Consider the following 12,425-nt stretch of genomic DNA (forward strand, 5'->3'; position numbering starts at 1 on the left):
AGAACCACAGCACGACCTCCCCTCCCCTCCCCTACCCTCAGTCCCAGCATGCGATATGCCCTCACTCCGCCTCCGCCCCGCCCCAACGCCCTCCTCCTCGTCCACCTCGTCATCCTTACATCGCTCCAAATCGCCTAAAAGCGTCGATGTCGCCTCGGCGAACACTACTAGCGCATCTCGCAGAAACAGAAACTCGCCGGAGTCTTCGTTTCCGGTGCCCCGGTCTCCTTTCGGCGGTGAGTTACTTCAGTGAGAGCTGGCTCCTCCTCTCTTAACACTGATAGCGTGGACCGGCCCACCCAAAACGCCGCTGACACCGCACTTTGCCCGCAAGCTACCTACGCGAGTCATCACGCTCCTGGGCCTCGCCGTCATCCTCCTCCTCTGCTGCCTCCTCTTCGCCGCCGTGTGGGACATACGTGGAAGCTGGATCCCAGGCTTAAGTCGACCACTACTACTTACACCAAGTTCAACAACGGCATATATTCAACATGCCGTGAGCAGAGCCACCAGTGATCGGGGCCGGCACTGGAGTGGTGAAGCCAATGCACCGCCAAGGCAAGACAGCTCCTACACCGTCCGACCGCCAGAACCCTTTGTGCCGCAGTTCCCATCTATTGCGCTCCCTGTGCGCGATGACCCAGCTTTCCAGGATCCTGGAGAGCCTGGGCACGAGGCGTGGCTGCGTATGCTGCCAGCGGGCAATGGACTGGTACAGGTACGATATCCGAGTCAGTACGGGTTGCCGAGATCGGAGAAGCAGACGGATGGGTATGGCCGGGAAGTAGCAGATGTGGAGGTGTACGAAGTGGCCGTGGTGAGGGAGCTGGAGTGTCTGCTGGTGGTCAGAGAGCTGCTGGGTAGGTATGAGGAGCTGGGGAAGGGATATCACGGGCAAGGCGGGGGAAAGCAGGGCGAGGTTGTGCAGGACTGGGAGCGTGTGGATGCGTTGAGGTGTTTGGATCATTGTAAGTCATTTTTGATTCTTGCTTCTGGGGTTGGACGGTTGGGGTGCTGACTGACAGCAGTGAGGCAATCAATTCTTTGCCATGCAGACACAACGCTGGAGCGCGTAGGACAGCATGCACAGAGGGCAAGCAGAGATCATGGACAAGACGACACTCCTGTGCCAGACCTTGACAGCAGTAGTGGAACGACGCGAGTGTGCAAAGATTGGTCCAAGATCAAGCACTGGTTGGAGGAACACCGCGCCGACAAGAAGCACTGAAGTCGAAGGAAGGACGTCATGCTGCCTGATGCTGATGGCAAGTCGAGAATTGAGCATGAAATGGGCTCAGAGCAGGATCTAGAGAAAGACCATCCAGGTTACTACTTTCCAGCAGAAATGGCTTCCCATTCTCTCTCAGATCTCTTCCTGCTCAACCTCTACCGCCCAATTCCTTTCTCCTCTTCCCGGCAGCCCATGCTACCTATGCTCAGGCTCCGCCCTTCAGCCTCTTCTCCAGATTCTCCTTCGCCAGCGCCAGCAACTTCTGCACGCCTGCAACCTGCTTGCTATCCAGCATCTCCACGACTCGCTTGACTTTCTCGCCAGTCTCGTCGACCTCAATGACGAACATGTACTCGTTGAGGAACTGCCAGTCGACGGAAGGATCATCTGCGATCGAAACTTGCGTCAGTTTCAATCACCACTTGAGGAAGGAAACAAGGGTTGCTAGATGGAGCAGGGACGGGGCGAGGTGGCGTCTGCCGCAAGCAGCATCCCCCTGCCTTTTGCTCTCTTCTCTTCACTCCTTGACTCTTCCGCCAACCCACAGCATTGTCCACGCATCCCTCCCACTCCAAGCCAAAGAAAAGGCAACAAACAGGAGTCCTAGTACTCACCACCTTTAATCTCATCCCTGAAGAACGCCTCACTCTTCGCCCACACCGTCACCACAGTCCCCCCTTCCTCCCGCTTCCCCTCCCACACCTCGATAGGCGTGACCGGAAAGCGGTACACAAAAGCGTGAATGCCCCGCAAGTGTTTCTCGTGCTGCTCGTTGCTCTGCCCCGCCGGCGAGTAACCCGTCGACGCCGGAGCCATGTGCCATGTGCAGTCCGGGGTGCGGAGGCCAATGTTAGCGGCGACATCCATGGGCTCGAATGTCGCCAGTAGGGCGAGGGCGGTTTCTTTGGCGGGCATTTTTGGAAGGGTGTTGTGTTGATGGCGTTTGCGGTACTCTCGTGGTTTAGTACTTAGTCTGGGGTTTGCGGCGTCGTGGACAGTCTATGCCGTACTGTAAGCTCTATCAGATACTAAGTGCAGGAGACAGCGGGAAACCTTTAAGGGCTTTATACCTATTCAGATCTCACCGTATCCCCGTGCACTGGACGCCTCTCTCGGTGATCTCCCCCGCATAAATACCTGAATACCACTCCCGCTCGGACGAATCAAGCATCTAAACTCCGACCTCACTCTCGCCCTCACCTCGCCTCACAAGCCCGGCCGCCTCACCTGCCGCGGAACCACGCTTGCATAAAATCCAGCCCCCGAGGCCCTGGACGCCTCATGAAACCTGGCAGACGACTCTCTTCTTAAAACGCTCGAATCGCGCGCCAGCCACCCGGAAAGTCCACGCTCGATCTGCCAGCCGAAGCCGAAAGGTGTCATAGCGAAAGGCGCAAAGCCAAGCGTGCTCTTGTAATCATATGATATGATAGGACCTCGACGCAATAAAATCATGTAGGTAGATTCGCAAGGGCATACATGCAACGTCGAGGAGTCTGACAACAACAGCAACAACAACAGCAACAGTAGGGTATCGGCCATATCACATAACCAACCTATGTAGTCACCAACAGAGCCCTTGTAAGCTTCACTTCACTTTACTCATCTTGTCGGGCCGCCCCATAGCATAGCCGTCAACGCATGGCCGCCAACGTCAATGTTCAGGGTCAGATTCCGGTCTCACTCAGCTTTCACGGCACTGTATTTGTAAGTGTGTTGAAAAGTGTCTCTCCGCCTCCGCTGGCTGAGTGAGAAAATTGAACGTTACAGTACAGCCCACACCTCCCTCCCTCCCTCCCTCCCTCCCACCTCTATCCTCACTCGCTCGCTTGGCTGGCTTGGCTCGGCGTTGCCTGCATCTCTCTCCCAAGCACAAGCGGTACACCCTCACCTCCCCGCAATGTGTAGCTTAAGTATAGCGAGGGCGAAAGGTAGTTGTTTTATGGCTTACAAACCGCACTCAACAACGAAGCAGCCACGGAGGGGAGGGGCGGGGTAAAACCAGCATGAAATGAAAAGTTCAGCAGGGCAGTGTATGCATTGCTCAGTAGATTTCGATCTTCGATTTTCGATTCTGGCAGTCTTATCTCACCCCCCTCGATCCCCTCTCCTTGTTCCTGTTCTGAATGGGCAGCTCTGTCTGTGTCTCTTCCGCCCCCTCCCGCCCCTTGCCGGCGTAGTCGAATCCAAATACACAATCACTCCCTTATTCACCACCCTTTCCCCCCAAGCCCCCATATGGACAGGACACCAGTCCAAAGATGCAGCAGTAGCGGTAGCAAGTTGCAGTGGAAGGAAGGTGTTTTTATACAGCCAGTCCGACCGACCCCGATCCCGTTACTACACAAAATCCCTGCCACAACCACCTACCCGCCTTTCCCTGCCTCTTCTGCTCCCACCACAACATTAAGGTACTAACCATTGACCAAATATATAAGAAAAACCGAACGAGAGACATATTGTATCGGCCCGTTGTTTCTTTCCCTGTTGTGGGCCTGCGCTTGTCATGCAAAAAGGAATGCTCTTCAATTGAACCCCGTCCGTCCATCAATATCACGTGAACACGTCGTCCGGGCGCACCGACCGGGGCAATAAAGTCGAGTTCCGCGTATTCTTTCGTCTCTGTGTGCTGCTGTCTTTGCGGAAAGAACATGGTTTCTCGATCTCGACCTCTCCTGCACGCGCTTGCAGACGTGATCACGTCTCCCTTGCCTTCGAGCCCGTTCATCAATGTGCTCAACTCGGAAGTGTCGGATTGAAAGCCAGAGGTTGTGCAAGTGTGCCATTCATTGGACCAAATGTCCATCTCTCAGATCTTTTTGTACACCCCGTACCGCTGCGTGCGACGAGCCTGCCCTCCTTCTGAACGCCAGTAAAACGAGTGATGTACCAGCCATTCTTTTTCGCTTCCTTCCGTTCCGTCACGCTAGCCGCATGATAAAAGACAACCAGGGTGCGACATTGGGTATAAAGCAGCGCCAAAATACCGAGGCGTGTGAGAAACATGTAAATAGCAATCAACATGTGTAGTATTTCCGAAAAGTCTTTCGCTGTCGTCGCTAATCTTCAGTCATGCGCGTGCGTTGTTTAGTGTCAGACTCCTCGCTGACAATCTTCGCGAGCCCTTCTGTTTTCTTCGGTGCTCTGTCGTCAAACTTTTTTCCTTCACATGAGCTTTTGGGGCGCCAATGGTGCCGAGACATGTTGTTACAGATGCATTTTTCATTTACTGTTCTTGCTTAGGCGGCACGCGCCTGTTGTTGTGGTGCATTTCCGGTCGCGGCTGCGAGTTGTGATCGAAGACTGTTGATTTCCTCTTGCATACCGTTGACTCTTGATTCGAGATTCTTGATTACAGCCCATAGCCGATCCTCTTTGGCAAACATGGGACTGCTGGCTTCACCGCTACCATGACCTGATTGTCCGTGACTTGAGAGACTGTTGCTGTGCGACGACAGCGGACCGCTGCCACTCATGTGCGTCGGGGGTCCGGTGGGTTGAGTAGGAGGATGGGTGGGAGCGCCCTGGCTTGGCAGTGTGAACCGTGGATCAGGTGGGTTGAGGCCTGGCGGCGGCGGCAGCTGTGTATTCGCATTTGGTGGGATACTCAATGATGACCCAGAACCTGGCGCGCTTCGAGGGTACGACTGTGAGCCAGCCTGGAAGTGGGTCATGCTTGGTGAGCGATGCCGGTCTGCCGCTCCTGAGCCACGATGACTCTGACCTGGCGACAACGGTTTGGGACTTTCAGTCAACGGGTTCTGCGCAAAGACACCGCTAGGGCCGCCATGTCGAGTGCTGCCAGAGCCACTGCCAGGATATGGGAGAGGTGCAACACCCGGACCAGACCCGGAAGAGCCCGACCCCGAGGGAGCAAAGGCTCTTGGCGGGAAGTTTCCGCTCACGATTCCCCCAGGCGGTCGACCTTGGATCGGTGGGTACGTGCTCGGCATCCGAGACGAGTGGTCCTGTTCGTCTAGAGTGTCATCTCCTGACGGAGCCTGCCGTCGGATGCTTGGAGGTCGTTGAAGATTGCCATCCTCATCGTCCATAGTGTCAGGTTCGTTATACATAACGCCTTCCATGGAATCATCACCACCCTCCATGTCATCATCTCCGCCAAAGCTACCCATAGACGCCCGTCGCCCTGCACAGCCACCTGGGCCCTTGTTATGCCGAGCAAGCGCATCGCCTCTGGCGAACTTGCGACCGCATTTCGGGCAAATGTGTGGTCGTTCGCCGGTATGAAGTTTGGTGTGACGTTTCAGATCGTGCAAGCGACGGAAGCGGGATTGGCACGTGGAGCACACATACGGCTTCTCTTGACTATGGGTCAACAGGTGACTTTTGAGATTATGGTGTCTTGTGAATTCGGTTGCGCAATAAGGACACCGGTGCTTCTTCGCGGAAGGGGATTTTGTACCTTGGCGAGTATTGGAACCCGGTAGACTCATGCCACGACGGGCGTCACTTTGAGGCTGCAGGAGTGGCGGTGGGAAGGAGAATGGTCTAGTCCCGTCTTCGGGCGAGACCGGTGTATCGCCTGCGGCAGACGCTTGCCGAGCAGTCTCATCCATAGGTAGAGGACTCCCAACAGTCGTCGTCATGCCGGACTGGCCCGGCAGGCTCTCAAGTGTTCCAATGCTCGACACGCTGACAGGACTGGTCTGTACAGCACTTTCGCCCGATGTGGCATCGTGGCTGAAAGGCTGCTGTAAATTAGCGGCAACGACGGCCATGGGAGCACTGATGCTTGTGGCAGGATTTGACGTCTGAGCCTTGCTCGTATCTTGTGACGAGCCCATCAGAGCGTCAAGGACCTGCGATTGTGGATTGGGGCTCGTGTCGGTCGAGGGCGTTTTGTCCCTGGTCTTGGATCTTGCGTCAAGGTGCGCGGCCGCCGCAGTCATGGGCTGTGTGTCAATTTTGCGCCTTTTGCCGGGCCGGGTGTCGTCGAAGTCGCGGGATTCGACACTTGCTTCTAGCCCGGCCTTCTGCGCTGGACTCACTTTGAGTAGCGGGCTATTGTCCGCAGTTGGGTCTGCCGGGGTCGTCGGCGCGATTTCAGCCATCAACTAGTTTCGGTGAAAATCGACAATCGAAGTTCTGCAGTGTGAAGTTAGTGAGTGCGGCATTTTCGCGCAGGAATCAAACAACTAGCGCTGGGTGTTGCTCGCATCGACCAGGCTGTAGCGTGCTGAGGAGTTAGAGTATGGTGGATGATGGCGTGCGTACCTTCATGTGTGGCACGGACGTAGCGGCGGGGTTTATTAGCGCACACTGGCTGGAATCTGTGGAAGCGACGCAGACTATCACAACTGATGGAATGACTGATTCTAAATCTTGCGGGTACGGGCTTTCGACGAGCGCGAAGCAATGTGGTGGCTGACACTGACGACCAGAGGGTACTTCGGGCTCGACGCCCTCGAGAGTGCGGCGGAAGCGTGGTCGGATTGTTGAATATCGCGGATACCGACAATCAACTGCGACAGCTTCAGTGTGATGTACAGAGGTGTTCGAATGACAGTAGTTCAGTCGTGTGCGAAGCTGGATTAAGGGTGGCGAGCGGTCCCAAAACAAGTGGCTTGTGAGGTTTGAGGCGTGAGGCTGATGAGTCGGCCGGGATGAGGTACTACGAACTCGGATTCGGAAGGCGGTAACTCGCTATGTGAGTACAGGAGGATAGCGAGGCACAATGGTCGATTGCAAGCAGAGTTAGGGTTGGCAGGAGCTGCGGGGGACGACAAGCAAAGATGTTACAGCTCGTGGTAGTTGCTGCAGTGAGGAATAGAAGGACTTGGGGCAGACGAGAAAGAGAGCCGGGCAGTGAGTGGCACTACAAGGTGAGGGCGCCACGCTTGGGGCCTTAGTGGCCCTCCTCCGCCACACGTCAACCGGGGACCTCCTAGTCGCGTTGCCGTCATCGTGGCTGCCAGCTACTCAGCGTCCAGCGTCCACAGTCCAGCTGCCAGCCAGCTGGGTCAACTTCCCCGAGCTGTGCCCTTGCCCCGGGGTCCTGACTGCCACTAGCCTATCAATTCATTGGATTACGCGACGATTGCACCTCTCCATTGCTCTTGAAACCCAAGCAAAACTACGCGTTGCTATTGTCCCTCTGCCAATAGTGGTGCAACTATCGACTCTGAAGAGGGGAAAGACATGCTGGGATGATGCTGCTTCGGGGGCACCCTTGCCGCGTGCGCGCCACTGGCCCACTGTGCTGTCCCGACCCTGCGATCCACCCAACATCCTAGTCTTTATTTTTTGGAGGCTAGGGCCTCGCTTGCCGGTGGCTGGGGGCTTCACTGGTCTGGTGGGAATTCGGTGATCGGCTTTCACATTTGTCAAAATACAGAGTACGCAAACCAGGGCGATATTCAAACGCTTGACAAGCCACCGGTCCCTGCGTCCGCCTGGTACATGCTTTGCCGATGAGAACAACCGCTGCACCAAGCGGGGGATCGACCATCGCGTTCTTGAGTGCGATAGCCTTCATCGTATCCTTCGCGATCACGACAGGATCAAGGAAGAGAAAGGGTCGTTGCGTTTCTGGGGCCCCTGGTCAACTGGTAATAGTTTCCGTACAACGAACTGAGTGGCTTGAGACATGCTCTCCCCACCCTCCCCAGCACCATCATCCTCGTCATCATCAGCTGCGCCGCAACGGTACACTGCAGCCTGATTAATGTAGTACGTCGGCTGATAGCGCTGCTGCTAGGTCATGATGATGCCGCCGCTGTAGCTCGATCTCTGGGACTCAGCTGGGTTTGGGGCCCTGCATTGCCACACCAAATGCCGTTGGCCCTGGATCGTAACAAATCCACTCGAAAAAACTGTGGCTAGTAGCTGCGTCATACCTTACCGAATCTGGTTTTACGTGCTCGCCGTTCAGATCGCATTTTTTGGACGCCTCTCACTGGCCACGCCACCTTGATCGCCGCCTTTTTCAACTGGGCAGACCCGGACGCTCCTCCGAGAACAACCCGTCCACAAGTAACTCCCTTGGTGACGGGGTTGCCACAACACCATATCCTTCATCTACTGACTCGAAAACTAAGCATATGCGATCACCCGATCTTCACTTCACGCTTGGCTCTTGCTGCAAGATATACTCGCTTGGCACGAGCCTGGATGGATGTTGTGGTGTGCAGTGACGGATCGTGCCTGGACCCTTTGTTACCCTGTAGATCGACTCTACTTCTGTTCTCTGCAACGGGGACTTCGTCTCTGCAAAGTCCAAAGAACGGTAGCTTGGACAATCCCGCGGCTACCTGCCGCTCAACCATCTCAAACCCGGCCTCATGAACCATCCTCCGCCACGCCATCTTTATTCCGCTCCTTGGCAGCCTCCAATGCTCGTTTGATCCTGTCCTGATGCTCCGGGTCGTCTCCTATTCGTGCAACTACCTCTCGGATCAACTCGATAGCTTCTTCTGGCCCCTTGCCGATCGCGCTCATCCGTGAATTGGTGTCCTCGGCAATCTTATTGTCCTCTTTTTCTTTCTCTTCACCGAGCTTTTGATATGTGGCCCGGTCGGCATTTGAGACTCGCGCCTCTGCCACGGACACGGAGTAGTCTGCGTCGTTGAGAAGCTTGTCTGCCACGTTGGAAAGCGTGAGGAGCTTTTGGGAGTCAGCTAGCACGAAGTCGATCGCTTTCTGCGCCGCGGCCAATGTCTCGCGCACCCCGTCTGGCCCGTATAGCAGCTCCTGGGTATGGAAGGTATCCCTGAACACCATCTCGCGAAGCCTCCGGACCTTGGGCAGCATGTCGTCCACATATGTCTGATTGTCACCTAATCCTCTCACAGTGGCACGGTCGAAGGCATCCATCAATTTGTTAGCTCGAGTGTCTCTTGCTCTGGCCTCGTACAACACTTGCATCTTCTCTGCCACCGCAAATTCAGCCTCGAGGGCCTTGACTCCTTGGGTATCCCCGTTCGTGTAGAGGACTGTGAGTTCTAGCCGCTTGCGTCGCCTTTCGCGCTCAACATCCGCCTCGGTGAGTTTCTGGCACCGGAGCTCGATTTTGTTGAAGATGGACAAGGCCAGGTTCATGACGATGCCCATTTCGGCATTATCGCCATCTTTGATCAGGCATTGACTTGCTGGTGTGCTTTTTAGGTCTAGCAGGTCGATCGTAAGCGTGTACTGCGCATTGAGCTCTGACAATTCCTGCTGAAGTTTGCTGCTGATAACACCATGCACGTCTCGTGTGAAGGAGTCCAGCTCGTCCTTGTCTTCGTCATACTTGAGCTTGGCCTCAGAGAGCTTGAATTCGGCCTCCAAGTCGCCGATGTCGGCATATCCGATTTCGTTGTCATTGAACATATCATCAATTCTTGCCTCGGAATCGGCTTGTCGGTGGCTTCGTTCCTCGTCAAGCTGTTTTCTGACGACGCGGTTGCCTTTATCCCAATCAACTACAGTTTGGTGTATGAATGCGAATTGATCCACTATCGACTCAGTTTTCGCCTTGATGGTGTTCACTTCTTTGTGCGTTGAAAGGCCATAGCTATCAGGTACTGTGTGAGGCACGGTGGCCCTCAACGCGACCACAGCGCCTTGAAGATCATTAGGTACAGCCGGAGTGCCAGGCCGGAGAGAGGCTATCGGGGTTGTCGTTCGAGATGCATTGGCTGCAGGAGTAGTGGCTCTTGCGGGCGTTCCCAGACGTAATTGTGGTATCGGTGGTGGAATTGCTGAAGGCTTCTGAGGAGACTTTCGTACGGCTTTGCTTTGTTGTCGAATTAACCCTATAAATGCCTCGTCCTGCATCCTCTTTCCAGGCTGCAATGCCGCTGCAGGACCCAGGGCTCCAGAGACAGTCGTGGTCGAACCAGACGCTGAGTCGTGCCTCAGTAGCCTTCCAGAATCCTCGCCTTCTTTACGTAGCGATGAATAGGATTGATCAGCAGGCAAGGAAGGCCCTTGAACAGCCGGACTGTACCTGAAAGGCGTGTAGGCAGGTCTTTGCGGCTCAAATTTCTTGTTGGACGTTGTACTTGACCGCTTGGATGCATTGCTGCTCATAGAATTCTCCACTACAGTTGGTGCATTGGCTGACGCTGAAGCTGGATTTGGTGTTGGGGGCTCGACTAACATCGGGGCATTAGCGCCTGGCGAAGGTAACCCTGGCATGATATAGTCCTCCAGGACCATGGGCGCGTTCGCACCCGGAGATGTCGCTGCTGGTTGTGGCGGAGGCTTTGTCGGTATGCTCAGCTCTGGAACTGCCTTCTTTGCCGTGTTGGGTGCATTGCTAGGTTTCACAATGGGCCTTCCACCGGGACTGTATGCCTCTTCCGGACCTTTCTTCATACGCGGCCGACCACCCGGGCTATACTCTTCACCATCATCAGCGCTGACCATAACAAAAGACTCATCTTTGACGGGTGAATCTTTAAGCATCGCAGCCATTGAGCCAACAGTAGGGACATAACTCGTGACTGCGCCGGCGGGTGGGTTTTCCCGCGAAGAGACTCCTTTATCAGGCATATTCGTTGGTGGCTTCTCGGTCGTTGTTGGCGTAGCTGGCCGCACACTATTGTCAGGTCTCTGCTCTTGGTTTACCTCTGCGGGTACAGGTGCAGCTGGAGCTAACACAGGGGCAGCGGGTGGCTCTACGTTTGGCGGCTTCTCAACTGGTACGCTTGCTGGCACGGGAGGCGTAGACTTTTCATGTGTTTTGATGAGTTGCAAAGGAGAATCCATGCCGTAGAGCATCGCGCGAAGGCGCAACTCCTTCTTGATGAAGGCTTCGAATGCCGCGAATTTCTCCTCATCGGTGTCGGCAGCTGCCTCTTTCCGCAGCATCTCAGCATATCGCTTCAGCGATGCCCGGAACTCGGGCTCCAGATCTTGGTACGGATCTACAACTTTCTCGACTTCCTTCACTACTTCAATGACGCGTTCTCTAGGTACTTCCTGGTTGGAACCGCTGGATTGAGGCCGTTGAGCATCCTCGCGAATAGTCTTCGGTCCGACGTTCAACGGCGCGTTCCAGGCGTTGATAAGACCGTCAATAGTATCAGTCCTTCTGATGCTTGTAGAGGGCACGGATGAGCTTCCACTGTCTTGTTGCGTGGGTTGCGGAGGCTGATTGTAATCTGCTATCGGTGGTGGGCTAGCCGTTGTTGGCCGCATTGGTGGGGGTGAGTTTGCAATGGTAGGAGCAATGGATACGGGTACTGCGTGAGCTTGCGATGGTGATGTCAACGTGGGACTAACGGTGGAACCATCCCCAAAGTGCTCCCAGTCCGAAGGTCCTCCATAAGATCCCAGAGCTGTTGAATGGAACTGGCTCTCTCCGGGCGTAGCAGGCGCTTGCATCACTCCGGGGCCCTGGTGCCACTTGTGCTGGTCTGGCTCAATCGGAGAGACTGGGGCAGCGTCTTGAAGTGGCCCAGATGTAGATGCATGCAGACCGTACTGCTGCTGACTATAATTGGTCTGATTTGAAGGGTCGTAGTGATGGGTCATGGGCCGATGAGAGTATTGCTCATGAGGCAGATTCGCCTGCTGGTACTGCTGCTGCGTCTGTGCTTCGTACACCGGTGGTTTGGGTGGCGGCGGAGGTGGTATGGCATGGCCATAAGGCTCTTGCTGATTGTAGGACGTCGACCACGACGGCTGCTGTTGGTGGGTCTGCGAAGACGAAGGAGCCGACGGCTGCGTGCCATAGTTCTGTTGCCATTGATCTGTCGGTGCTGCGGACTGAGGCCGAGGGTTAGGCGCGGCACTCCCTGGACGCGGTGGAAGTGCTGGAGGTCTCTCCTCTGCAACCTGCCATTGCTGAGGCTGTGTCTGAGTTTGATTATATTTCACACCCCAGGTAGACGTATCATACGTATTCGTGTATCCTGGAGCGCTACCAACGCCGGCGGATTGGTTCGGGTCAGGCGGATGATAGGCGAAGGCTTGTGGGTTAATTGGAGAGATGGGTGATTGTGCAGAAGTCTGCGGCGGCGGCGGTGGCTGCTGATACTGATATTGAGGTTGATGCTGCGGCGCCTGCGAGAAGCGAGGATCATTCCATCCGCCGGTTCGACGAGGAGGTGCTTGCCAGGGAGGGGGTACGTAGCCACTCATGTTAGGAAGTGATCCACGATGCGGCTATGTTGCGGCTGCCGCTCCGAATGGGACGTCGCAAGTACGGCGCTTCGTCAATACCACAGCGCAACGGATGAATGAA

General features: G+C 55.4%; 4 protein-coding genes across 4 annotated transcripts; 1 reads left to right on the forward strand and 3 right to left on the reverse strand.

Moving 5' to 3' along the window:
* Positions 1 to 55: 55 nt before the first annotated feature.
* HMPREF1541_06497 (uncharacterized protein) lies at positions 56 to 1,228 on the forward strand (the record flags this gene model as incomplete). The annotated part of the gene is made up of 3 exons (XM_008720829.1): positions 56 to 236; positions 285 to 968; positions 1,029 to 1,228. The coding sequence occupies 3 exons, from the start codon at positions 56 to 58 to the stop codon at positions 1,226 to 1,228; spliced, it is 1,065 nt and encodes a 354-aa protein (XP_008719051.1).
* A 606-nt stretch (positions 1,229 to 1,834) lies between these two features.
* On the reverse strand, positions 1,835 to 2,146 carry HMPREF1541_06498 (uncharacterized protein; the record flags this gene model as incomplete). The annotated part of the gene is made up of 1 exon (XM_008720830.1): positions 1,835 to 2,146. One exon carries the CDS (start codon positions 2,144 to 2,146, stop codon positions 1,835 to 1,837), a length of 312 nt encoding a protein of 103 aa, XP_008719052.1.
* A 2,324-nt stretch (positions 2,147 to 4,470) lies between these two features.
* Positions 4,471 to 6,303, reverse strand: HMPREF1541_06499 (uncharacterized protein; the record flags this gene model as incomplete). The annotated part of the gene is made up of 1 exon (XM_008720831.1): positions 4,471 to 6,303. The coding sequence occupies one exon, from the start codon at positions 6,301 to 6,303 to the stop codon at positions 4,471 to 4,473; it is 1,833 nt and encodes a 610-aa protein (XP_008719053.1).
* A 2,227-nt stretch (positions 6,304 to 8,530) lies between these two features.
* Positions 8,531 to 12,322, reverse strand: HMPREF1541_06500 (uncharacterized protein; the record flags this gene model as incomplete). The annotated part of the gene is made up of 1 exon (XM_008720832.1): positions 8,531 to 12,322. The coding sequence occupies one exon, from the start codon at positions 12,320 to 12,322 to the stop codon at positions 8,531 to 8,533; it is 3,792 nt and encodes a 1,263-aa protein (XP_008719054.1).
* Between the last annotated feature and the right edge of the window lie 103 nt (positions 12,323 to 12,425).

The sequence above is a fragment of the Cyphellophora europaea genome (genome assembly GCF_000365145.1).
Source record: "Cyphellophora europaea CBS 101466 unplaced genomic scaffold supercont1.6, whole genome shotgun sequence".
Classification (NCBI taxonomy): domain Eukaryota; kingdom Fungi; phylum Ascomycota; class Eurotiomycetes; order Chaetothyriales; family Cyphellophoraceae; genus Cyphellophora; species Cyphellophora europaea.